Raw genomic sequence first — 26,242 nt, 5'->3', positions numbered from 1 at the left:
CCTGGGTTTAGGTACTGAACCAGAACAAGGAGAAGTTTCTCACTTGCTTCTTCTCATTCAACAGATCTTACTCACAGCTCAGCGTCTCCATCTCAAGGGATCTGGCCCAGGTTCATTCTGAACCAGAGAATCTGGCGGGTGGCAGGGTAGGGGCCCGGGTCCTCCACAGCGGCTGAGTTCAGAGAGGAGAAAGGGCGGGTGGGACGGTCCTCACCGTTACACAAAGCAGCATGGGTCCCCGAATGATCCACCAGACATTCTTATTCCTGTTGGTTCCCCAGCACCTACGGCAAAGAGCGAGCAGTAAGAGAAGACTTACGTCCGAAACAAGGCTGAAGGTAAAGGGCCTGCACCCTCGGAAGAAGCAGGCTCACACTCAAGACTCACTTGGGACGGGGGAGGGAGGGCCCAAACCCCTTCCTATTGGGTTGATACTGTGGACTTTTTTTTTTTTTTTTAACCAGGAAAGTGGTCTTCATGCTAACAGCTTGGTGTGTAGCCTTCCACATTTTTCTCCGTGTTCGTACAAACACGAATTCTTAATTCTACAGGCGCACCTCATTTTACTGTGCTTCACTTTATTGCATTTCGCAGATATTGCGTTTTTTGCAAATTGAAGGTTTGTGCAACCCTGCGTCGGGCAAGTCTGTAGGCGCGATCTTCCAACGGCATTTGCTCACTTCGTGTCTCTGTGTCACGTTTTGGTAATTCTTGCAATATTTTAAAGCTTTTCATTGTTACTATAATTGTTATGGCGATCTGTGATCAGCGATCTTTGATGTTACGGTGGTAATTGTTTTGGGGTGCCGTGATCTGTGCCCATATGAGATGGTGAACTTAATACATGTGTGTGTTCTGACTGCACCACCAACCGGCTGTTCCCCTATCTCTGTCCCTCTCCTCAGGCCTCCCTAATTCCCCGAGACACAGAAATATTGAAATTAGGCCAATTAGTAACCCTACAAAGGCCTCTAAGTGTTCAAGTGAAAGGAAGAGTGACACACATCCCTCATTTTAAATCAAATGTTAGAAATGATTAAGCTTAGCGAGGAAGGCATGTCGAAAGCCGAGATTGGCTGAAAGCTACGGTCCTTGCACCAAACAGTTCTTGAATATTTTTAGCTCACTGCTGGGAGCAACTGCTCAGAAAAAAAAAGATTCCTTTCAAAAATATGACTGCTCATTGACAATGCACTGGTGACCCAAGAGCTCTGATGGAGACGGACAATGAAATTAACGTTGTTTTCATGCCTGCTAACACAACACTCATTCTGTAGCCCGTGGATCAAGGAGTAATTGTTGCTTTCAAGTCTTACTATCTAACAAATACATTTTGTAAGGCTATAGCTGCCTTAGTTGCTGACTCCTCTGATGGATCTAGGTAAAGTAAGTTGAAAACCTTCAGGAAAAGATTCACCATTCTAGACGCTATTGAGAACACACATGATTCATGGGAAGAGGTCAAAAAGAAACATGAACAGGACTGTGGAAGAAGTTGATTCCAACCCTGATGGATGACCTTGAGGGGTTCAAGACTTCAATGGATGAACTAACTGCAAATGTGGTGGGAATAGCAAGAGAGCTAGAATTAGAAGTGGATCCTGAAGGTGTGACTGAATTGCTGCCATCTCATCATAAAACTAAACCGATGAGGAGTTTTGCTTCTTATGGATGGAGCAAAGGAAGTGGTTTTTTGAGATGGAATCTACTCCTGGTGAAGATGTTGTGAAGATTGTTGGAAAGACAACAAAGGATTTAGAAGATTACATAAAATAAGTTGATAAAGCAGCAGCAGGGTTTGAAAGGATTGACTCCAATCTTGAAAGAAGTTCTTCTGTGGATAAGATGCTATCATAGAGCGTGCATGCTACAGAGAAATCGTTCATAAAAGGAAAAACAGATGTGGCAAACGTCATCATTTTGTCCTATTTTAAGAAACTGCTACAGACACTCCAACCTACAGCAACCACCACTCTGGTCAGTCAGCAGCCATCCAGACCCTCCACCAGCAGAAAGATTATGACTCACTGAAGCCTCAGATGATGGTTAGCATTTTTTTAGCAATAAAGTTTTTTTCTTTGCTGTTAAAATTATGATAATTTTATATTTATCAATTTGAAAATTCATCCAAAATGACAAATTCTTAAAAAAATGCAAGCTAACAAGACTAACCCAAGAAAGAAAACATGTCTAAAAAACCTATATCTACTCCAAAAGTTGTTTGTATAATTAAGTACCTTTACAGAAAATGATTTCCAGGGATACATGGCTTTCCAAGTAAATCCTTCCAAATATTTAGGGAAGAAATAATGGTAATCTTACATAAAAATCTTCCAGGAAACAGAAAAGTATATATTGCTCAAAATATTTATAAGGCCAACATAAGCTTCAGATCAAAACTAAAAAGAATATGACAAGAATAGAGTCACAGGCCAGTTTCTCTTTTGAACATGCATGCAAAATGTGTAAACAGAAGCACAAACTGTATCCACGGTATGTAAAACAATCGTATATCACAATCGAAGTAGCTTTATTCTAGTAATGCAAGGTTGTTTTAATGTTCAAACGTGAAACTGATCCCAGGAATGAATTAGAGTGGGAAAAAAAGTCATTTAAAACAGAAGTCTTGGGAATTGCCTGGTGTAGCAATAAAGTATTTTTAATCGAGATTTTTTTTTTAAGACATAATGCTACTGCACACTTAATAGTATACAGTAGCCCATGGATCAAGGAGTAATTGCTACTTTCAAGTCTTACTATTTAACAAGTACACATTATAGTGTAAACATAGCTTTCATACGTACTGGGAAACCAAAACATTCACGTGACTCGCTTTATTGAGATATTCACTTGATTGTGGTGGCCTGAACTGAACCCACAATATCTCCAAGGTATGTCTGTGTAGGGGATTTTTGGTGGTAACTATTTGGAGGGAAAAAAATGGAATCACTGACACACATTATTGTGTGTCACACACAACTGACACACACAGCAAGGTTAACGACACGCTGTTGAGGTTTAGTCCCTAAAAACCAAAAGGTACAGAACTAACTTGTTTTTTCAGTAGCTTTACAGTAGTCCACTATATAGGTATGCCACAATTTGTGTGATGATTCCCCTATTGATGGATGTTCAGGGTTTTTTTTGTTTGATTGGTTTTGCCTTTTTTCCCCCACTGTGAATGCAATAAGCATCCTTGTACCTATATTTGTATATACCCAGGGGTCGCTGCTAACCTAAGCAGCCAATTTTTGTACTAATTTGTGCTAATTTTGTGCTTATCTGCATGTGTAACTAAATTAATAGACTAATTTCTACAAGAAAGGTACTTGATTCTTTTATCTACATACTTAAGTGTATCCTGGATGGCCAAAATGGAAGGGAGTGGATATTCTCTTTGGGAAAATAGTATATTTCCTTACATTGGGGCCTATCTGGGAACGGCTAGCTCACGGAAATGTAAAAAGAGGTGAATTACCTACCCTGTGTTCTCCAGCTGAGCGCGGGCGATGCTCCAGGGTACAACGAAGAGCACCGGGAAAGCTGGGAGAAAACACGGAAATGGAGTCAAGGGCTGGCTGACCAAACTTGCCTACTGCCTACACTACCCCGATGGGCCAAGCACAACTGGTTGAAACTTATACAAACCCAAACCTCATAGAACTGTGGACTGTGACAGCTGGAGAGGCCTACAGGGGCACAGGGCCATTGACTGTTTGAGAAACCAGGAAGCAGAGAGGAGGACAGATTTGCCACATGTCACAGAGCAGCTTAGAGTAAATCCAAAGACAACTATCAAACCTCCTGAATCACCGGCCAAAGTTATGCCCTCTGAATGCCGCAGCCTCAACGTCCCCAAGGGTTTGTGGCAACAGGGGTTCCAGACCTCATCTTGGAGACTTAGTTGGCACATGGACTGAATGTTTGTATCCCCTCCAAATTCATATGTTGAAGCCCTAACCCCCAACGTGATGACATTGGGAGACGAGACCTTTGGAGGTAATCAGGTTTAGATGAGGTGTGTGTAGTAGGGGTGGTCATCGTGATAGGATTAGTGTCCATATAAGAGGAGACCAGAGAGCTCTCTTTCTCTCTCTCTCGCTCTCTCTCCCCCCACCGTGATGTGAGGCTACAGCAAGAAGACAGCTGTCTGCAAGCCAGGAAGAGGACCTTCATCAGGACTCAACCATCCTGGCACTGTGATCTCACAGTTCCCAGCCTCCAGAAATAAATATCTGTGTTTCAAGCCACAGAGACTATGGTATTTTGTTATGGCAGCCCTAGTAGATGAATACAGCTGGGGACAGGGTAGGAGGAATGTCATCTGATTCTACCAAAACCTTCCCAAGTTTCGAATGTGTGCATTGGGTCTACAGCACTTATGTCTACATGCATGTACACATGTGCATGGGAGTGCGTGCACACTCACACACACATACCCCTCTTTTCAGAGTCTCTTGTGATTGAGAGGTTATCTGTCCCAGAAACCTCGCTCCAGTTGGCCCCTAACTCCAACCAAAAGCTCTATTGGGCTCCCACGTTCTGATAGGTCCCCAGGAGAAGAGGCTGGGGGTTCAGGTCACTCACCCCAACCCACCAGCAGGTATCTGGGCCACAGCCTTCTTTCCGAAAGCACTATGGGCTCCAGGAGCGTGTGGAGGTAAAGGCCTTCAACCAGCAGCCATGAGTAATTGGCACCCACGAAGTAGTGCAGGAGAACCTGGGCCGAGCGGCAGGAAGTGGACACCTGCAGAGGACAGAGCACATGGGGGTGAGTCCAGGCTCCCTCAGCATCTCGACCCCACCAGGGTGGAGAAGCGCCTCCACATGCACAGCCCCTCCCTCTGAGCTCCCCTCTCTCCCAAACCCTTGCTGACCATCTCAGAGAGGTTGGCAATAATATAAAAATATGGGGGCTTCATGTAGGTTTTAAAGCCCAGCTTCTTGACATCCAAGATATTTTTAGACAAAGACAAGTAGAATTCATCATCAGCAATTTCCATAAAGAAAGCACTGAAAAAACTTTTTAAACGTTAAAAAAAGAGTGAAGTAAGTCAGAAAGAGAAAAACAAATACATATGTATGGAATCTAAGAAAAAAAAAGAAAGGTCATGAAGTACCTAGGGGTAAGACGGGAATAAAGACACAGACTTACTAGAGCATGGACTTGAGGACATGGGGAGCAGGAAGGGTAAGCTGGGATGTCGTGAGAGAGTGGCATGGACATATAGACACTACCAAACGTAAAATAGATAGCTAGTGGGAAGCAGCCGCATAGCACAGGGAGATCAGCTCGGTGCTTTGTGACCACCTAGAGGGGTGGGATAGGGCGGGTGGGAGGCAGACGCAAGAGGGAGGGGATATGGGGATATGTGTATACGTATAGCTGATTCACTTTGTTATAAAGAAGAAACGAACACACCATTGTAAAGCAATTATACTCCAATAAAGATGTTAAAAAAAAAAAGTTTAAAAAGAAGGCACTGAAAGGTATGTCTTCTGATCTCAGTTCAATTAAGCAAGGTATCAATAATTTAAAAATCTTCATATGACTAGAAATGAGGACATAGACTTCTAAATAATTCATGAATCAAAGAAGAAATGATAATAGAAATTAGAAATTATTCCTGAACTGAATGTATGGCGAATACTGCATATCAAAACTTGGGCCATGCAGCTAGGATGAAGTTTACAACTAGAATGAAATTTACCAACTCAAGTGCATTTATTAAGAAAGAAAAAGGCTGAAAGTGACTTACCTTAAATATGTCAAAAATGTTAGAAAAAGAACAGCAAAATAAAGCCAAAGAAAGTACGTGGGAGGAAATAATAAAGATAATAGCAGAAATCAATGAAATAGAGGACATAAAATAAAGAGAATCAATAATGCCAAAAGTTTGTTCTTTGAAAAGTCCAGTAAAATTAAGAAACTTTAGCAAGGATTATCAAGGGGGGAGAAAAGCGAGTGAGGGTACAAATAATCAGTATCAGGAATGAAAAAAGGAATACCACGATAGATGTAACAGACCTTAAAAAGATCTTAAGGGAATATAGACAATATGTCAATAAATTTGAAAAGCTAAATGAAGTAGACAAATTCCTAGAGAAACACATTACTCCAGCTGACACCAGAAGAAACAGAAAATCTGAATGTAATAGTCCTAATTAATCCATAATTAAAAGCCTTGCAATAAAGAAAACTCTGGGCCCAAATGGCTTCACTAGGGTCATCTATCAAACATTTAAGGAAGAAATAATACCGATCTTAAACAAATTCTTCCAGAGAAGTGAGAAAGAGATCATTTGTCTTGAGAAGTCAGCAGAAACTTTATGCTGATAAAGGCAGTACAAACATACCTCGTGTATTGTACTCTGCCTTACTGGACTGCTCAGATACTGTGTTTTTTACAAACTGAAGGTTTGTGGCAACCCCATGTTGTCAGATGATGGTTAGCATTTTTTAGCAATGAAGTATTTTTAAATTAAGGGATGTGCATTATGTTTTTAGACACAACGCTATTGCACACTTAACAGACTATAGTATAGTGTACGCATAACTTTTATATGCACTGGGAAACCGAAACATTCGTTTAAGTTGCCTTATTGCGATATTTGCTTCACTATAGTGGTCCGGAACCAAACCACAGTATCTGCAGGGTATGCCTGTACAAGAAAAGAAAATTACTCCTGAACGTAGATGAGGAACTGCTGAACAAAACACAGTGTTAAGCAAACAGTCCAGCAGGAGGGGAGAGAGATTACTATATGAGGACCTAGCTGGATTTCTTCCAGGAGTGCAAGGTAGTTTGAGAGGTTACTGCATTCATTATTAACAGGATAAAGGAAAAACCATCTCAACAGATGTAGAAAAGCTTTACTGCCGTGAAACACAGTAATAATTTTAAAAGGTTGATCTGGTCCATTTCTTTTGTCTACAGGTGAAGAGATTTTCCACCCATTGGGTATAAAGCAGCCCCTCGGTGACATTTGCTGCTACTGATTTCCTTTACCTGCCCCATTCTCGGGAGGTTGAATTTTTTTTAAGTTAGGTGATGCATCTCTAACCAGAGAGACTGACACCGCTTTCTCTCTCTCTTCTCCTGCCCAGCCTCACCTTCTTGCAGTTCCAGTATTGATCCACCAGGTCGAGGCCAACAGTAAGGAAGGACATACCTCTGACACGTAGGACATCCACTGTTTCTCACTGTCGGGCCTCTTAGAGTAAGAGTTGTAGAAGATGACGTCTTTCACCAGCACAGCCAGGGCTCTCAGGATGAAAGAGGCAAACAAGTTCATGTGGATATAGTTGCGTGTGCAGTGGAGTTTTCTGTGCAAGGAGAAAACCGAGTGTCTTCCCTCAGAAAAGAACGGCTCAGACCGACAGGTGTGTGCCTGAAACCTGCGTATCTGCCACTGAAGGGCACAGGTTCCGAGTGTAGTCTCCAGAGCCGGATAGCTGGCTTAAAGGATCTTTCCTCTCTGTGCCTCATTTTCCTCATGTGTAAGATGGAGAAAATCACAGCTATCATCTATAGAATGCTCAACATGCCAGGCTATGTTCCAAGCTACTTGCCTGTGGGTACTTACGGGTATCCTTACTCCTCACAGCTCCCGACATTACAAACGGGGGAACTGAGGCAGAAAGCTTAAGTCCAAAGTCCCAGAGCAGTAAGTGGCAGAGCTGAGATTTAGACCCAGAAACTCTGAGGTCAGTATATGGCTCTCGAGACTCTACTCCCTGTAAGAACAAGGGCACTCACCACAAAGGGCTACAGGAGGATTCAACCAGTTAATGGGTGAAGTGTGCTCACACAGTACCTGGCACTTAGCTCTCATGATCTCCCTCACCCAGCTGGAGCCTCCTGTGCCGGCTGATGTAAAACTCCGCATCCTCGGTCTCTCTAGTGAAAGGACCCTTCTCCAGCACTGTGCTCTCACAGCCCTGCCTATGCCCCTGTGCAGCCTATGTCCGTCCAGTCCTGCCTTGCTTAGAGCTATCATTACTTTTTTAGTTTCCAAAAAGATCTGAGCAGGTCCTTGTGTTTTACTATCTATGCATCCCCAAAGCCAGAGACAAAATGGACACGTGGTCAACCCAGGCTCTGCTAAAGTTACTTCCTCCAGGGCCAGGAAGTTATTTTCTCCTGGCCTGGTTCTGGGACTTTGGGAAGGTGAGTGGAGGAGGTCACAGATAGCAGTGGGCACAGGCCGTGGAATTCTCTCCCCTTGTTCAGTAATTGTTCTCCCAGCGGGGTAACTGGTCATGACTCCGCTCTCTGCTCTAGGGCCTCAAGAGCATCATGGGATTGAGGGGTCAGGTGGGGCCAGCCCTGGGCCTCGCAGAGCCCAGGTGGGAGCTGCTCTGGAATTAGCATCCAGGTCTCCAGGGTCCCCATCCAGGCCTCCGCATCTGCGTGGAACGCTCATTCTGCCACATTACACTCCGTTATGTTCCTGAACGGACCAGGACCAGGAGACGGCCTTGGAGGGCTCCCTAGGGGGTCTATAAATATCTCACTTGGGCCGTTTCTAAAAACGTGATTTAGTAAAATGCCTTCAGGTGTTGGATTCTGAAACACAGTAGAAGGGAGTGAAAATGCTCAGGCTCTGGACCGCCCGGTTGCGATCCTGGCTCCGTCACCTGCCAGCGGTGTGATGGTAGGCGAGTGACGTCATCTCTCCATATTGCAGTTAACTCGCTTATCAAATGGGGTAATAATAAGGCTAATCTCCTAGGATTAGAATTCATCTTAATTCTGATTACAAAGAGACTTAAATGACTTAATGCACGTCACGTGCTTAGAACAGTACCTGGCACCAATGAAGCTCTCCAATGATTGACGGCTAATTGGAGTCCGAGGGCCCCGGATTAAAAGCCCAGCTCTCCCGCTCACTACTTTGGTTTTTAATCTCGTCCATAAAAATAATGCATCTGGTAGAGTTGTGGTGGGAAGGGGCTGTGGTAATAATGGGTGTAACTAGAAATTTAGACCAGGGCTGGGCAGAGGTCATCTAATCCAAGAGGCAAAAGCAGTTAGGAGTCCCAGATTCCAGTCCTAGCTGTGCTTTGCGACCTGGCGTGACTCAGTGTCTTTCTCTGGACCTCTGAGATCCCTTTCCTTTGCCTACAAAATGGGATGGATGGACTGGAGACTCTCTCGGATCCCGTCCAGCTCTGAGGAGCCCTGAAATCATCCAGCCTAGTCTCCTGCCTTCTAAAGGGAGCCAGTGAGCACATGCCTGGGTACCTGTCTGCACACGGGACAGCAGAAGTTCCACTCACCGCAGAAACAAGAGGAGGGTGAGAGCCAGGAAGAGGGAGACGATGGAGAGGGAGTAGCCCACAGTGTACAACAGCTGCAAGGTCGACAGCAAGGCGCGGTGTTCCACCTGAATGCAGAGAAAGAGCAGGTGTGACCGCCAAGCCCGGCAGCTACGGTGTCCAGCCCCCTCTCCATGCCCCGAACCCTAGTAGACCTGTTTATACCACAGCTCTCTGGCACATCTCAGAGTTCGAGGAACCTTCATGAGTGAAGAGCCCACTGGGGGTCTCACCTCCATGGCTGGTCCCACTGCCCAGCAGTGATGCACTGAGATTCACGATATCATAAGAGCATTGTGCCCAGGACAAGAGGACATCTTGGGAATGAGGACAGGTTCTTTGCCCCCAGGCGTGCTGTCCCTAGGGCATCGGGGTCCCTGTCTCTGGAAGACAGGGCCGGGTTTCCATCTGGATGTGTCTCCTTCCTAAAGTAACTTTTCACAGATGATCTCTTTAACAAAGACCCACTTAAACACTGGAATATTTTCCCTGAGTCCCAGGATACCCTGATTGCGAACAGAGGTTAGTTTACTGGCAATTCTGTTATTAAGTGTGATTTTCCAAAGGAAATCCCATCTTCTCACTCCATCCACTGTGCATATAGCCATCAAGATTATGTTTCTGAATAAATTTTTGCACAAGAACCCACAGTAAATACGTATTACCTGCTAGGTTATGCCTAAACTTCTCTGCATAACTCTTTCATCAGCTTTACTGAAGTATAATTGGGGGACAATAAGCTGCACATATTTAAAGTATAAACCTTGGTGAATTTGGACAGGAATATATCTGTGATTTCATCACCACATTCAAGATCATGAACATTGCCATCACCTCCCGAAAGTTTCCTTGTGATCGTTCGTAATTCACCCCCTCTCACTATCCCTTGCCTTTAGAGGGTAGTTTGCATTTTCTAAAATGTTATATAAATGGAATCTTATAAGTATTCTATTTTTTGTCAGGCTTATTTCCCTCAGAATAATTATTTAGAGATTCATCCATGTCATAGCATGTACCAATAGTTCATTCCTTGGCTATTATCAAAAAGGCAAGAAATAACAAGTGTTGGTGAGAATGTGGAGAAAAGCAAGCCCTCCTACACTGTCGATGGGAATGCAAACTGGTGCAGCCACTATGGAAAACAGTATGGAGATTCCTTCCAAAAATTAAGACTAGAGCTACCATTTGATCCAGCTATCCCACTTCTTGATATTTATCCAAAGAATACAAAAACACTCATTCAAAAAGATACATACACTCTTATGTTCATTACTTACAACAGCCAAGATATGGAAACACCCTAAGTGCCCAGCAACAGTTGAGTGGCTAAAGAAGGTATGGTAAATATATACAAGGATACTACTCGGCCATAAAGAAGATGAAATCTTGCCATTTGCAAAAACATGGAGGAACCTTGAGGGTATTATGGTGAGTGAAATAAGTCAGACAGAGACAGACAAATACTGTAGGATTTCACTCATACGTGGAATATAAAAAAATGAACAAAAACAAAAAACAAAATAAATGATCAAACCAAACAAAAAGAAACACGTATATACAGGGTAGTGGTTACCAGAGGGGGAGGGGCAGGGGGTGGTGAAAAGAGTAAAGGGGATCAACTATATGGCAGCGGATGGAAAGTAAGTTTTTGGTAGTGAGCACACTGTAGGGTATACAGAAGTAGCAATAGAATGTTGTCTACATGAAACTTAAATAATGTTGTAGACCAATATTAACTCAATAAAGAGTAAATCTAAAATTTTTAAAAATTTAATAGTTTGGGGCTTCCCTGGTGGTACAGTGGTTGACAGTCCGCCTGCCAATGCAGGGGACATGGGTTCGTGCCCCGGGCCGGGGGGATCCCGCATGCCGCAGAGCGGCTGGGCCCGTGAGCCATGGCCACTGAGCCTGCACGTCCGGAGCCTGTACTCCGCAACGGGAGAGGCCGCAACAGTGAGAGGCCCGCGTACTACCAAAAAAAAAAAAAAATTAATAGTTTACTCCTTTTTTATTGCTGAGTAGTATTCCATTGTGAATACACCGCAATTTATTTACGCACTCACCCACTGATGGACATTCGGACTGTTTTCAGAGTTTGGCTCTCACACATAAAGTTGCTCTGAGAATTTCTGTACAAGTTTTTATGTGGACGTGGGTTTTCACTTCTCTCAGATAAATAGCTAGAAATAGAATGACGCGGTAGCATGGTGTACGTTTTAACTTCTCAAGAAACTGCTAAACTGTTTTCTAAATAAGTTGTATCAATTGACATTCCCACCAGAGGGCCAGCTGCTTGAGGGTCTACGACCATTTCCTACAATCAGTCTTTTAAATTTTAATCATTCTAATGGGTGTGTAGCAGTATCTTATGGCGGCTTTATTTGCACTTCTCTGATGATTAATGATTTGAGAATCACTCCGCGTGCTTATTTGCCGTCTGTACATTTTGTTTAGTACAGTATCTGTTCAAATATTCGGCCGTCTTTTTTTTTTTTTTTTTTTTTTTTGCGGTACGCGGGCCTCTCACTGTTGCGGCCTCTCCCGTTGTGGAGCACAGGCTCCGGACGCGCAGGCTCAGCGGCCATGGCTCGCGGGCCCAGCCGCTCCGCGGCATGTGGGATCTTCCCGGATCGGGGCACGAACCCGCGTCCCCTGCATCGGCAGGCGGACTCTCAACCACTGCGCCACCAGGGAAGCCCTTGGCCGTCTTTTAAATTGGATTGTTGGTCTTAATTTTGAATTGTAAATCTTCTTTATATATTCTAGATATAAATCTGTTAGATACATGTTTTGCCAGTATTTTCTCTCATTTTGTGGCTTGCCTTTTAATTTTTTTAACAGTGCCTTTAAAAGAGCATAAGTTTTTAATTTTGATAAAGTCCAATTTATCAACTTTTTCTTTTACAGTCATTTCCCATTATCTGCGGTTTTGCTCTCTGTGGTTTCAGTTACCTGCTGTCAACCTTCGATCCAAAAATATTAAAGGGAAAATTTCAAAAATGAACAATTCATGAATTTTAAATTGTGCGCCATCCTGAGTAGCGTGGTGAAATCTCACACCGCCCTGCTCTGTCCTTCCTGAGCCACGAATCATCCCTCTGTCCAGCATATCCTGCCCGTTAGTCACTTAGTACCCCTCTTGGTTATTAGCTAGACTTTCTTGGTATAGCAGTGCTTGTGTTCAAGTGACCCTTATTTTACTTAATAATGGCCCCAAAGAGTGGTGATGCTGGCAGTTCGGATGTGCCAAAGAGAAGCCACAAAGTGCTTCCTTTAAGTGAAAAGATGAAAGCTCTCGAGTTAATAAGGAAAGAAAAAAAAATCATATGCTGAGGTTGCTAAGATCTACAGTAAGAACCAATCTGCTATCAGTGAAATTTTAGAGAATCGTGCTACTCTTGCTGTCACACTTTAAACTGCAGAAGTTACGGCCACAGTGCATGAGCGCACAGTGAAGACGGAAAAGACATAGTGTGTACAATTTTGAAAGACAGAGACACACCCACACACCCACACACACACACATACACAATCTCCTTAAAAAAGCACCAGTTAACATGCATAAGGACCCCCAGTGAGTTGTCAGTTGGAAGAACATAACATATCTTGTTTGCCAAAACTCCAAAGGGCATAGATTTACTAACACTAGCCTTTTTTGGGCAAAAATTCAACCCTCCACTAGAAACACAGGTAAACATGGCCAGAAACTTTTTTTTTAAGTATTTGATTTCTTGGAAATATGGCCATTTGCAGAGAGGGGGAGGCAATGCCCGTGTCCTCACTGCTCTAAAAAGAGAAAACTTTACTTCCTGTCTTGGAAAGTGCAGTTTTCCCATCTTGCTTTGCTGTCCCCGTCGGCAGACCTCAGCCCAGAGCAAGCAGCAGGCACCTCACACCTGCTGGTGAATTCGTTGTCACCACCTCTGTTTCCAGTCCCTTCAGAGTCACCTGGGGAGCTTTCCCACCAGTACTGACACCTAGACCCCCACCACACGCCCACTGACTCAGAATCTGTGAAACCGTTCATTCAACATTTCCTAGGTGCCCACTGTATGTAAAGGCTTTTGTGCACTTTTAGCAGCACTGGGCCAGGGGGTGGCATGCATTCTGATATAACTCTGACTTTGTCATTGTTCTCAAGCAGCTTCATCCAGGAGGGAAGATAAGAAATACAAACAAAGTGCCCAGTTCACGGCATGCAGTTAGCATGAGTTTGGCGCTGTGAGAAACGTCAAGACACATCCTTGAGATAAGCTGAATCCATCCCAACCACAGGTATGATTTTAATACCTCTAAGAGGTGTGACCTGTCACAGGGTCTAGGGAACATGGACTTCTGCCAACTCAAGGAATAACGTTAAAAAGAGGTTGAGAAAAAATTCCCTGAGGAGGTAGAGGATCTGACGGAAGGTTCTTCATGCCTGATGGGAAGATGTGATAGACAAGAGAGGCAAGGATGGGCCAGTTCCCACTGGGAAGGAACCACAGACACGATATGACGATTTACTGCCCAGCGAATGGGCTGGATCCTGGGGACGGAGCCAGCACTCTTATTTACGTCGTGGTGACGAGGGGTCAGGCTCTCTCCAGAGAACTGTATGTCTATCAACTCTTTCAACCCTCACACGGCACATGCAATAAATACACTCTGCTGGGGATGGACGGGGAAGCAGAGGCACAGAGCAGTGAAGGGTGGGGTATAAGGAACGAGGGAGCAAAGACTCTGGACGTGAGTCGGGCTGCCAGGCCCTTGGCCTTGAGCTTGTACTCCGGCTGCTAGGTGTGTGTCCCTCAGGACACACTGTCTCCTGCCACCACCAAGTCTACATTCTAGGAGGGGGCGGATGCCAGAGAATTTCAGAGAGTGACAGGTGCTGTAAAGGCTGGGGGGAGTGGCAGAAAGTGACCATGGAGACCGTTCTCCATGGGGTGGCCTTGGAAGACTTCACCTGGAAGGAGACATTGAGCTTGAAACGTGACTAATGGGAAGGAGGCGCCACAGAAGAGCTGGGGGAAGTGTTGCAGGCGGACGGAACGGCAAGCACAGAGGCTGGGGCGCCTTCCCTGGGAGGTTCACATCGCATCCCAGCAGCAGAAGAGATTCTGTGGCTGCCGTCCGGGGTGCTGTTTTGGGTGACGGAGGACCTTCCCAGGTGAGTCTGGGGCAGGTGCACTGGAAGCAGGCTGTTTGTGCGGCCCCTATTGCGGGGACCCCGGCAGAGGCTGGTTCGGGCCCCAGGGCCCGTCCTCACCGAGCCCAGCTGACTCACCTTTTGTTTGAAGCTGTGGTCCTCAGCGCATTCGGAGTTGTCCTGCCAAATATCTGTGGAGTTCTCCAGCGTCTGCCAAGTGCCCTGAGAAAGGCAGTATCTGTAGGCCCTTCCTGAGTGCTCTGAAAGTAAACACAGCTCTGGGGGAAAGGTCAGAACACGCAGCCCGTTCCCCGAGCACGTGGGAAGGCCCTCATCCTCACCGCAAAGCTGTGGAAAATCCCAGGGAAAAGGAATTTTCACTTCCCCTTCTGGGGGCTCACAGCATCCTTGCTGTTTATTTAGGATGGAAGGAAAAACACGGAAGCCTCTACATCCATCTCATAACAAACCATGTTCTGTTAATGTCTGCTATGTTTACCCAAAGTCCCTGGAGCTGGAACGGTCCCTGGTGACTCAGAGATGTGACAGCCCTCCAAGGTGTGGCCCAGCTGGGAGACGCAGACCTGGGGCTTCCTGATGCCCAGGAGGCCGTGCCATGAAGAAGAGAGGGCGCTGGACCGAGCCAGCTCTGCCACCTATGAGCTCTGTGGCCTTGGGCAGGGCCTTACCCCTCTCTGTCCCTCCATTCCTGCTTCTGATGACAAGTCTTGACGATTCCACCTCCAATATTTTTCTTTACTCTTTCTTCTTCTTCCCAAGCTCTTGCCTCTGCCTGTATACACATCCTCATAGCCTCTCTTTTTCTGGACCACTGCAGGAGCTTCCGAACTCACCTCCCCGATCCCCCTCCATCCCTCAGTTCCTCAACCACAGGCTACCAACGTCATCTCCCCAAACCACAAACCCTACGACGTCCTTCTCGTGCCTTAACGCCTTCTCTGGCTCCACGTAATCTTTATCTACAGAGGGGAGTTTAAAGCCTGGAGTGTAAAGCACGGTTGGCTTCGCGATCAGGCCCCAGCCTCGTGCTCAGTCTTCTGTGCCTGTGTACCCTCTCCCTTCTCATATTCGAATGCTCCTTCTCCTCTAATCTCATCCACAGGAGCTCTGCTCCATCTTTTCTTCTCCAAACCCCTCCACTGGTGCCACGTCCTCCTTTGACGTCAGGCGCCCCACTTGGATTCTAAACATTCGATGCACACAGTGTCGAGGGGAAGAGTAACTTCCTACCTTTTGGGACTCACACTCCCTTGAGTACATTTCAGCAGCCCAGGACCCAAATTTTTTTTAAAAGGCCTTTAACTCAACTTCTTTGTAAGTTTGGGTTTTTGATCACTTTTTCTCTTAAAGTGGAATCGACCTGTGTTTTTAGCTCTTGGGAAGGAACAGGTAGACCGTAGAGCTGGGCGATGCTGATCCGTTCCATGTGCGCTCAAGGAGTCGCAGACTTTCGGGTCCTTAAAGCCCTGAAGGAATCCAAGGAGTGTGACCTTAGTGGGGCTCGGCCCCAGCTCCCACTTACGAAGCACCTACTGTGTGGTGGACCCAATGTGCGCCTTCCCATTCATGCCTCAAAATGCCCTTAAGAATCGGCTGTTATTCACTTCACTTTACAAGGAAACCACAGATTAGAGGGCGCTGGGAACTTTCCCAGAGTCTCAGAGTATAAAGTCCTCCCTTAGGGCTCCTGACTTGAGCAAGCTCTTTCCTCCCCACTGAACTGACCCCACTGGTCCAGCAAACTCTCCAGTATCTTCCCTTCAGCTTCACATCCTCAGGCCTTCTGGGCTGATTCCCACTGAATTTCCCCCAGATGACAGTTCCATAGAATATGCCACTACTGCTCCCATCCAGAAATGCATCTGCCTTCGAAATTCTCTCTCTTTGCACTGGAGGCATCAAAATATTGAAACCAAATTTTAACTGATGTGATGATTTCTTGGGCTGAAATTAAGTACAAAATATCACCATCTTGCCTTCTCAGAAACCCAGTCTCGGGAATTCCCTGGCGGTCCAGTGGTTAGGACTCCATGCTCTCACTGCTGAGGCCCTGGGTTTGATCCCTGGTCGGGGAACTAAGATCCTGCAAGCCGCGCGGTGTGGCCAAAAAAAAAGAAAGAAAGAAAGAAAGAAAGAAAGCCATTCTCATTTTGTTTGGCCTGGAACTTTGTAATCACTGATGTTCCTTGAGAATAGCGGCCCGTTCTTAGATTTGAATTGTTTCACTCCCCACCCTGGTTTCACTCCCAACCAGGAGGCTGGGCTGCTGGGGCAGGTGGAGGTGGGTTCTAAGTCATGGTCACTTCAGGGCAAGCTAAGGGTAAAATTCCCCATCCAAGTCCCATGGGGCTGAAAAGCACCAATTCCTCCCAACGCTATTGCAAGGATAGTCTTTTTTTTTTTTTTTTTTTTTGCGGTTCGCGGGCCTCTCACTGTTGTGGCCTCTCCCGACGCGCAGGCTCAGCGGCCATGGCTCACAGGCCCAGCCGCTCCGCGGCATGTGGGATCCTCCCGGACCGGGGTACGAACCCGCGTCCCCTGCATCGGCAGGTGGACTCTCAACCACTGCGCCACCAGGGAAGCCCCTGCAGGGGTAGTCTTGATGGCCTTCCTCTCCATCTGGGAAGCAAGAACTGCATGGATGTGAGCATCCCCGTCTTGCCCCACATCTCTTTCTCCTCTCCATGACGGTGATAACTCTTACTCTCACTGCAGCAAAGTCTGTGGTAGCCAGACTTGGACTCTCAGCTCTTCAAAGAAAAGAGCACTCTGATATAAACAGAACCTCCAGACACAGAAGACTTGCAGGAAGACAAGAGAAGAAGCAGAGAGGAAAAGGAAGATGTGTTACTGACAGCTTAGAAGGAGACCTTTCGTGGGAGAAGCGGGCTGGAGAAAAGAACCTGGTTGGAGCCTTCCAACCACCCCTTGGCTGGGCTGCCCAGGACGGACCGGCCATAAAGGAAATGTTAGAAATTGGTAAAATAAGACTTATTACCTTTGCGCCACCAAGGTAAGTATGAAGGGCAGGGAACAGAGACATTTCCTGCAGTGGAATGAGGCCAGCACACATACTGATCAAAGGTCCCGTTACAAACTGTGCCTGCGGAAAGAAGAGGACAAAATAAACTGATGGAGCCCAGAACCCACCTCCCTGGCATCAGAAGCTGGTGTAGGCTGCACAGGGACCAGCAAGGGGCGTCGCACTCTCCAGACAGGTCAAGGATGAGGAACCACAGGGAGAGGATGGGAATGCTTCATGCAGCCCCACACTGGGGCTCTGTCTACCCAACTTGACCCCTGGCGGTGGTCCAGTCTTTTATGTCAATGTGCACGTCACACTGATTTTGGTTTACTTTACATGAGCTGAACTCTCACAGAAACTCAGGGTCAGGAGGACACTTGGATGTTCAGCCAGCATCTTCTGTCCCATAATTAACTAAATCATTGTCAAACCTTCACCAGTTAGATCCCGGAACACCCTTAACATGAAATGTGCAAAATGACCAGTGGATCTAAGGGGATTTGCAGGATCCAGGTCCTTGGTCATGTGTACCTGACGCAAGCACTGCCTGGTCGGATTTCTCTGTTTGAAGATTAATCCAACGATCATTATGACATATTTGGGCCCCTCGAGCTCAGGGTATGACTTACATCCTGGCACTTGGCAATGAGACACTACAAACATTAGCCCCACCCTTATGGGCCCCCAGAGTCAAATGAGGGGTTTCAGGCTGGACCCCAAACATCCGCATTGCAAGCTCCTCACTCCTGGTTACCAAGCATCATTTCCTACCATTGGCTCCCTATTAAGCTAGAACTCGGGGGCCACTCAGGGTGCTGGTATCGGGACCCTGCAAACGCAGATCTGCTGGGTTCCGGGCTGGCTCGGGGCACCCTATGGACCTGGTGGCCAGGTGTCAGCACCCAGTGTGTGGGCGCTCACCTGGCTGAGCTGCCCAAAGCGTGGCACCTGATCAGGAGGACCTGCCCTACTTTGACCTCAGAAAGCAATATTCCTCTAGGTGGGAGTGGTTCCTGCAATGAATCAAGCCTTGGTGGCCGCCCACCTGGCTGAAGGAGGGAGGGGGGCATAGCTTGGAGGCTGGGACTGCCTTCAGGTCAGGAAAAGGCAGAGAGAGTTTATAGTGTCCTGTCAACCTCCAGGTCCCTGAATGAAATGATCTGAAAGAAGCCAGGAGAACAAGGAGGAGGTAGCTTTCACCCCCAGTCCCCAGTCTCAGAGGCAGTGGGCCAAGGCTCCTTATTCCTTTCTTTTCTTTAAAAAAAAAAAAAAAAAGAGAGAATTTGCACGTACCCAAAGAGTCAGCATGTAGGCAGGAGAGGTTGTGGGCTGACCAAACTATTAACGTATCAGCTAGAATGCTCTAAACCTAATGTAGACCGGGATAAGAGGAGTGTTAACAGCACAGGAGACGGAAGGACACCCCCCTCAACACACAGTAGATTCCTGGGTTAATCTACAACAGCCGCTCATGTCATGTGATTAGGTGGTCAGCGTGCTGTGACAGATGGCTTTTATCTAAGATGGCCACACGCATATATATCCCATCTCGCATGCTCTTTTACAATGGAGGCAGGTAGCCTTTCTAACTGTCTGGCCCAACTGAACATGGCAGAAGTGACTTCCAAGGCAAGGTCACAAAAGGCAACGTGGCCTCTGGTCATGCTTGTCCTTGCAACCCAGCCACCGGGCTGTGAGGAAGCCCAGGCCATATGGAGAGACCACATGGAAGTGTTCCGGCCAACAGCCCCAGCTTGGTTCCCAGCATCCACCAGCACACATGGGTGTGAACCAGGCTTCAGATGAATCCAACCCCTGGCCTTTGAGTCTTCCAGCTAAACTCCAGATATTGTAGAGCAGACACAAGCCATCTTCAGTGTGCTCTGTCTGAATTCCTGACCCACAGAAACTGTGAGAGATAATAAATCATTGTTATTACCGTTTTAAGCCACTAAGCTTTGGGGCTATTTGTTATACAGCCATAGATAACTGATACATGTACTTACCAGAAGTTTCCTTGAGTAAGTCTCTCAGACACTTCTCTTTGTACTGAGCCCACTTCCGAGTTGTCTCCTCGAGGAGAGATCCCGTAACCTGAGCAGAGAAAACCATGGAGACCCCCAGTTAGCAGCAAGCACGGAGGTGGCCTTGTTATCATCTCACACCACGATTCTCAAACCTTCCCACTGATGAGTCCATAATGGCCTGCACCTCGAAACAATTTCTTTGGTAACTTATGTCCTACCTTCAAGATACATACACACTTCACATGCACTCCATAATCTAATCATATTGGGTTTGAAACAAACACAAAAGATTTTTTTCAGAATCTTCCATGAGCTTGACATTTCAAGAGGACGCAACGTGCCCATCCTGACGTTTCACAACCAACCAGAAGAACAGCTGCATGCTTCTAAGACCCTGTGCATCTCAAAGAGAGGAGCAGCACACTAAGAGGGCTCAACGGTGCTCAGAGAAGAGCCAGAACAATTCAGGGCCTGTGCTGTCCCGCCCAGGTGGCTGTGGGCCCAGAGTTGAAGACATTGGGTCGCAGACGCTCTGCTACTGTACTGAGGCTTCGGGACCGTTTTTCTTTCCAACATCCCGTAGAACCTTGGATATACAGCATGCATTTTGCGGGGCTTTCCAGATACCTGGGTTGTCTAACAACTTGTAGTTGTGTAGCTGAACCATTTGTTTTGGTTTTAAAGGGTCTTTCCCTTCTTCAACTTACTCATTTGAATTGAGAACGTACTGTGTGCCAGGCTTTCCATTAGGAAGGAATTAAGGGGGTACAAAGATGGGCAAGACACAGTCTCTGCCCTAAAGGACTCAGCGTCTGCTAAAGATAAGGCGATTATATGAGCAGCTGGCCTAAGTCGAGTGACAGTCTCACCCTGTCTTCCTCTGCTTCCAAACAGACCCCTCCCCTAGTGGCTCAGTGCTGGCACCATCGTCCTCTCAGCCACAAACCAGAGGCCAGGAGTCGTCCCCCACTTCTCCCCTCCCCCCCACCCCCATATCCACCTATGCACCCGAGTCTGTCCTCCTGCGTTTCTCTCCTGTCCAAGCCGGCCTCCTGTTCCCTTCACCTCCTCACTGGTGCCACATCCCCCCTCCATGCTGTTCCAGGGGGACAGGGCCGACCTGAGAACGGGGGGTCCCCTGCCTAGTCTTCCCCTCAGGACCCCTTGACTCAGGAATGAACTTCTCAGCCACACCCATCCCAAGTCTCTCAACCCCCATCCTGCTCTCCCATGACTTGGGATCTTCCCGTCGGCACCTCCCTTCCACACTCGCTTCCCCTGGCTCACTCCCAGTTCACGTGTCAATGCTCAACTCAAGCTCACGGCCGCTGGTCCCATTGGGCCACGTCTCTCACTGAAGCCTGGAGCTGGTAACCCTCTGTGGTGCCCCGGGAGCCCACACACAACCCATCACTTTGTACTGTCATCGGCGGGTCACACGTTCATCTCGCTCGCTACGCGTATGTTCTTGGAGGGCCGAGCTAGCCCTTCATCTCTGAACACCAACCCTTAGCACAGGGGCTACTGTCCTCTTTCTCCCATATTTTCTAGCTAGAGAAACAGAGGCTCAGAGATGGGGCGAGGAGGGGGCTGGGATGAATCCAGCAGGGGTTAAACATGTGATCTGTGCTAAGATCACCCAGCAAATCAGTGAGCTTTGTCTCCTCTCACAAGGGGTAACAAACTCAGTGCTTTTCTGGGCCAGGTAGGTAACCTGAAAGAATGAGGTGGGACAGGTGATGGTGGGGCTATTGTAAATTGGGGAGACAGTCCACCAAAAGGCATTCAGACACACACACACACACACACACACACACACACAGAACGAAACAAACAAACAAACAAAAACCATCTGTGAGCCCCACAGGTAGCTAGTTTTCACCTCCTGAGTAATTAGTCCAATCTACCCCCTCCCTCCTCTGCCCACCATGCCCCCCTGCCCGATCCCATGGCATTCACATTAGGGTCTGTGAGTAGTTGCTTTGCAATCTTTCCAGAGAATCACATAGCCAACTTTCTGAAAAAGGGCTAGCATGGCCACCATCGGACAAAAGGTGTCCAAACTTTCTCAGCTCTCAGTGCCTTTCGTGTCTCAATAATCTTTCCATAGCATCCCCAGGCCAAAAGAAATATCTAAAGTTCCACTCATCAAGTAGGTAGACCCGAACAAACTTAGTGCCTGCGGGGGATTGTAAGACGTCTCAGACCTGAGAAGCAGATTGGCCATCACCACCTGTGCTCCTGTCCCACACTGATTTTTGCGCAGTGCTTGCTTTTTATCACAGCAACTGCAAAGAAGCCCAGCTTTGCGAAGATACAACGTCATCCGAAGGAATGGATAATAATAATGAAGTGCTGCTTCCCTCAAAAAATTAAAATATCTAACAGCACCCCTGCGAGTTCACAGCGGTGCCCTGGGGCACCTTAGCACACAACCTGGGAACCATGGGATTCCCATGGTCATCAGGATGGTAACGATGATGAAATGATTGGCATTTACCCCTTGGTTTCAGTTTCCAGTGAGTTTTTAATCTCTCTCTCAGTTATGGCCCAAGAGGCACAATGGAACAAAAGACCACATTGTTTAAAGAAATACGCACCCTAATGGGACCATAACTGACTATATTATTTCTACAAATTCCGCAGAGATGTTGATAACAAAGTCATCAGCTTCCACCTTCCTCCACGCCACCAAAGAAAGACCCTTTCTTGGATAAAGTGCTGTTTATATCTACCAGGACCCGGCAGAGGAAGAGATAATAAAATCAATTGTAGACGTGAGCTGTCCCTGGGCTAACATTCTCCTATCCCCCTGCTCTTTGCCATGACTAACAGCCAGGGTCAGAAGAAAAAAATAAAACCTAAGAAGCACTGAATCTGGTCAGTCTAGAAGAGCTGGACAGACTCAGATTGTCTTCCCAGGTATTTGTCCTAACGACACCAAAAACACAGGAGGCAAATCCAAGTTCAATCACAGCCAAACCCAAATAAAGTAATGATGGGTGGATGTTTTCTAACTGGAAAAGTTCAGCTTGATAGCGATTCCTCTTTTCCTTGCACGGGCAACCAGCATCACAACACACTTGGCTGAGAAGGGAGTAAGGAAAAGGAGGGAAAAGCCGCTGCTGACTTGCTTTAAATAAAACTTCTACTATTCTTTGTTACTGAAGGAACAGACTTCACTGTAAATAAAATAAAAATGAACAGACAAGCAAAACGGGGAGAAGATGGAATCTTAATCTTTTTCGTCAGAAATAACCATCTCCTTCCAGACTCTCCTCTCTGCGCTCACATACGTCCTTTTTCTTTCTTCTTTCTTCTCTTCTTCATTTTAACCCAAAAGGAAATCATACTGTTTTGTAGCCTTTTTTCCCACTTGAAGATATATTATGACTATATTTCCATTTCAAGAACTACACTTCTAAAATACCATTTTAAGAGCTCCATGATTTTCTGTGGATGAATGTGATATCATTTATTTTTTAAATCCTCTAGCATTGAACATCTACATTGTTTTAGATGTTTGGTAATATAAACGATGCTGTCATGAAAATAGTCTCAGCTAAAAATTTGAGCACATCTTTGTTTTCTTAGGAAAAATTCTTTGAATTGGAATTTCTGGGTCATAGACTATACATTCTTAAAAGGTTTTGACAATGTACTGCCAAACTATCTATCCTAGCCAAAAAAATAATTTTTATTTAAAAATATTCACCTTTTTACACTCTCATCAGCAAAGTATGAAACAGCCACACATTCGCTTCTTAAAGAGCCTTAGAGAGTTTATATTTTTTGATGCCAAAGCAACTGCTAATTAACTGAGTTGTGGGGAGGGGCAGGAGAAGTGAGAAGATAGCACCGTTTCCCAGCTCGAATTTAGAAACTAAACGATCCCTGAGAATTTCTCATTAAGTGAATTTTATGAAGACTTCCAGGCAAAAGCACATTGCGGTCATTTATATCCATGCAGGGCCAGCGTCGATGAGCAAAACTCATCATGGCAATCTATGCAAAGCCTTGTAACATACACATCTGGAGAAAGAAGATGGGTTTTAAGATGGGTAACCAAGAGGAGGGTCTTCAGGATTACACACACACACCACAGGACAGACAGAGTGTAAGAGGTTCTGAAAACAGATGGGGTGGCAGAGGCGGGGAGGGGGCCCTGCTCACACGCACGGTATCAATTATGAAAATACCAAGGTGTGGCTTGGTCAGTGTCATAAGCCGGCCTGAGGCACTGCAGATTCTGCGGTTGTCACATAGAAATATTCGTATGTCCACAGCTTCCAAGGAATGCTGGGGATGAAAGAACACAGGACTGCAAATAGATGGGGGTAGGTGCGACGGCTCCACTGCTCACAAGCTATACCATTGCAGGTGATTGTGTAACTCCTGTGAATCTTAACTTCCCCATCTGTGAAATGGGTTCAAAGGCTCATTGTGGGAGTTTGGGCAAGATGATTTAGGATAAAATGCCAAGTGCTGCAGGAGGGCTTGCCACCTAATAGACAGTTGACACATGGTTGTGGATAGGAGGTGAACAAAACCAGGCAATTAGCTGAATATACTCCGTTTGAATATGAGGTAGAGAATTGAAGCAAGGGTGAGAGACCTGTATCAACTCTCCCAACAACGGCCTTGCCACTAAGTAAGTCTCGGGGCAGGCGGCAGGCCAGGCCACGTCCCCTCAGGAAGGTTCTGGTCACTCACGAGAGGCAGCCACCATGGCAAGAATCCCATGAAACCACGGTCTGCGCTCACATCTACCCTTTGTGAGGGTTTGAAGCCAGCCTCTGGGAGGACTTGGATACAGAGAATTTGGTAGGGGTTTTCTGCCTGTCTGGTTCTGCACCAGCACCAAAGAAAGTCTGATAAGGTGAACACTTATGAGAGCCGGCACCCAGCCCTCCCTCCATGGGAGCAGTAGGCGTTCAGAATTCCGAGGTTGCAAACAGAGCCTAACTCTGCCCGTGGACCAAAGGAAGAAGAGAAGCATTTCTCAAGACACTTCCTTACTCAGGTGAGTGGAACAGAATTTCCTTCACATCATGGCCCGGTATAAAAAAGGAACCTTGAAAAGGGAAGGGGCAAAGGTCTCGTCTCCTTGGATAAGAATAAAACAAACTACCAAGAACGCCCAACTAAAGAAGATAGTTACATACATTATGATACACCCCTGAAGACCTTAAACATCATGCCATGGAGCTACATTTTCTGATGTAGGAAGAAAGTTCAACCTCCTTGAGACTCAGTTTTCTCATCTGTAAAATGGGGTTAACAGGAGAACCTCCCTCCCCAGGGTTGCTGAGTGCATGAAATGAGATAATAAGGGCCCCGGACCTGGCACCAGACCTGGGGCATAGTAACCGTTTCATGGAAGTGTTAGTTTGTGATATTAGTGTATTTTGTTAAGAAAAAAAGCATATTGCAAGAAAATATTTATAGGATGAGTCTATGTTTGTTTTAAAAAAAGCTATATGTAAATAAATGGTAGAAAAATGTCTTAAGGATAAGTCAAAAAATGTGAATGGGGTGATCTCTGGGTGGTGGGATTACAGTGGTGTGTAGTTTGTATTTATGCTTTTCTGGATTTGGTAAGTTCCTTTTTGTAAAAAATGAGCATTCTGTATTTTTATAATAGGAAGGAAGAAATGAAGGAAGGAAGGAAGGAAGGGAAAAAAAAAATCCACCCGTTCAATTTAAATAACTCAAACCTGAAAGAACGATGAAAGTGGACAGGAGGAAACATGCAGGAATTCTAAATGCTCTTTGCAGAGTTCATGCTGACATGGGAAAATGCTTATGATATGATGTAAAGGGGAGACCAGGATACAAAATGTTGTCTGCATCCTAATTCCATCTGTGTAAAAATAAAATGCATAGAAAAAGGATTTGAGGAACATATGCCAAAATGTGAACAGTGATTACCTCTGAATGCTTGGATTACGGGGGATCGTTATGTCTCAATACTGTTTTACGTTTTCCAAATTGCCTACAAGAGGCCTGAAGTGCTTCTACGGTCAGAAAATACATACAACTGATAATAATAACAGTAACAATAACAATACAAACGGCTCTTACTTGCTTGATGGAAACCAGAAGCAGCAGGGCCAGGAAGGGCCTCGCGGGGGTCCAGAGAGCCCGCTTCCCGGGGGAGGGGGGAGGCCTGGCCCCCCGGGTGGCAGGGATGCCCGCGGGCACTGTGTGGGCTCCGGGCAGGGGTCCCACTCTCCTACTCCTGGGCCCTGCCCGCCTCGGTTCCGGCCTCATCTTCCTCGCCGTGCGGTCACAAGTGCTGGCACATTGCTTGAACGGTCCCAGATGTACCACAGGCGGCCTCCTCTTGCATTCCTCTTCCTACGGCGAGAAAATGTTTGCACAAACCCTCTGGACGCCGCCCCAAGAGCGTCTGCCCCAGTCTAGAGCCATCTACCAGATCTCCAAAGTTTCTCATCTGTGACGACTCATCCCCCGCCCCGGCCCCCCCAAAAAGCAAGGAGATTTTTCCCAGACCTCCCCCAAGTCAGCTGTGCTCCTGGGACTTCCTGGACAGAGGCCGCCCAGGAGAAAAGGCAAAGCGGTCAGTGGGTTCCACCCCCCGAAGCCCCGCTCTGTGCACAGGACCAGGGTGGGACCGGCTTGGGTTCTAGCTGCTGAGGACCCGTGGCAGGGAGGATGGGCCCCTAGCCAGTGCTGAGGTGGGCAGCTTTGGG

At 46.5% G+C, this 26,242-nt stretch overlaps 1 protein-coding gene across 1 annotated transcript in view; it reads right to left on the bottom strand.

Moving 5' to 3' along the window:
* GLP2R (glucagon like peptide 2 receptor) overlaps window positions 1–25,799 on the bottom strand; it is a 49,934-nt gene extending 24,135 nt beyond the window's left edge. Inside the window, exons 1-9 of the mRNA XM_059998452.1 lie at window positions 25,611–25,799; window positions 19,506–19,593; window positions 17,473–17,577; window positions 14,592–14,713; window positions 9,284–9,390; window positions 7,174–7,327; window positions 4,588–4,747; window positions 3,483–3,543; window positions 215–284 (exon numbers count right to left, since the gene is read on the bottom strand). Coding sequence (XP_059854435.1) covers window positions 215–284; window positions 3,483–3,543; window positions 4,588–4,747; window positions 7,174–7,327; window positions 9,284–9,390; window positions 14,592–14,713; window positions 17,473–17,577; window positions 19,506–19,593; window positions 25,611–25,799 — 1,056 coding nt within the window. The remainder of the gene's footprint in view (window positions 1–214; window positions 285–3,482; window positions 3,544–4,587; window positions 4,748–7,173; window positions 7,328–9,283; window positions 9,391–14,591; window positions 14,714–17,472; window positions 17,578–19,505; window positions 19,594–25,610) is intronic.
* Window positions 25,800–26,242: the final 443 nt, after the last annotated feature.

The sequence above is a fragment of the Delphinus delphis genome, chromosome 19 (genome assembly GCF_949987515.2).
Source record: "Delphinus delphis chromosome 19, mDelDel1.2, whole genome shotgun sequence".
NCBI lineage: Eukaryota > Metazoa > Chordata > Mammalia > Artiodactyla > Delphinidae > Delphinus > Delphinus delphis.
Note: the sequence above shows the minus strand (reverse complement) of the source record. Positions and strands in the feature narration are given on the sequence as shown.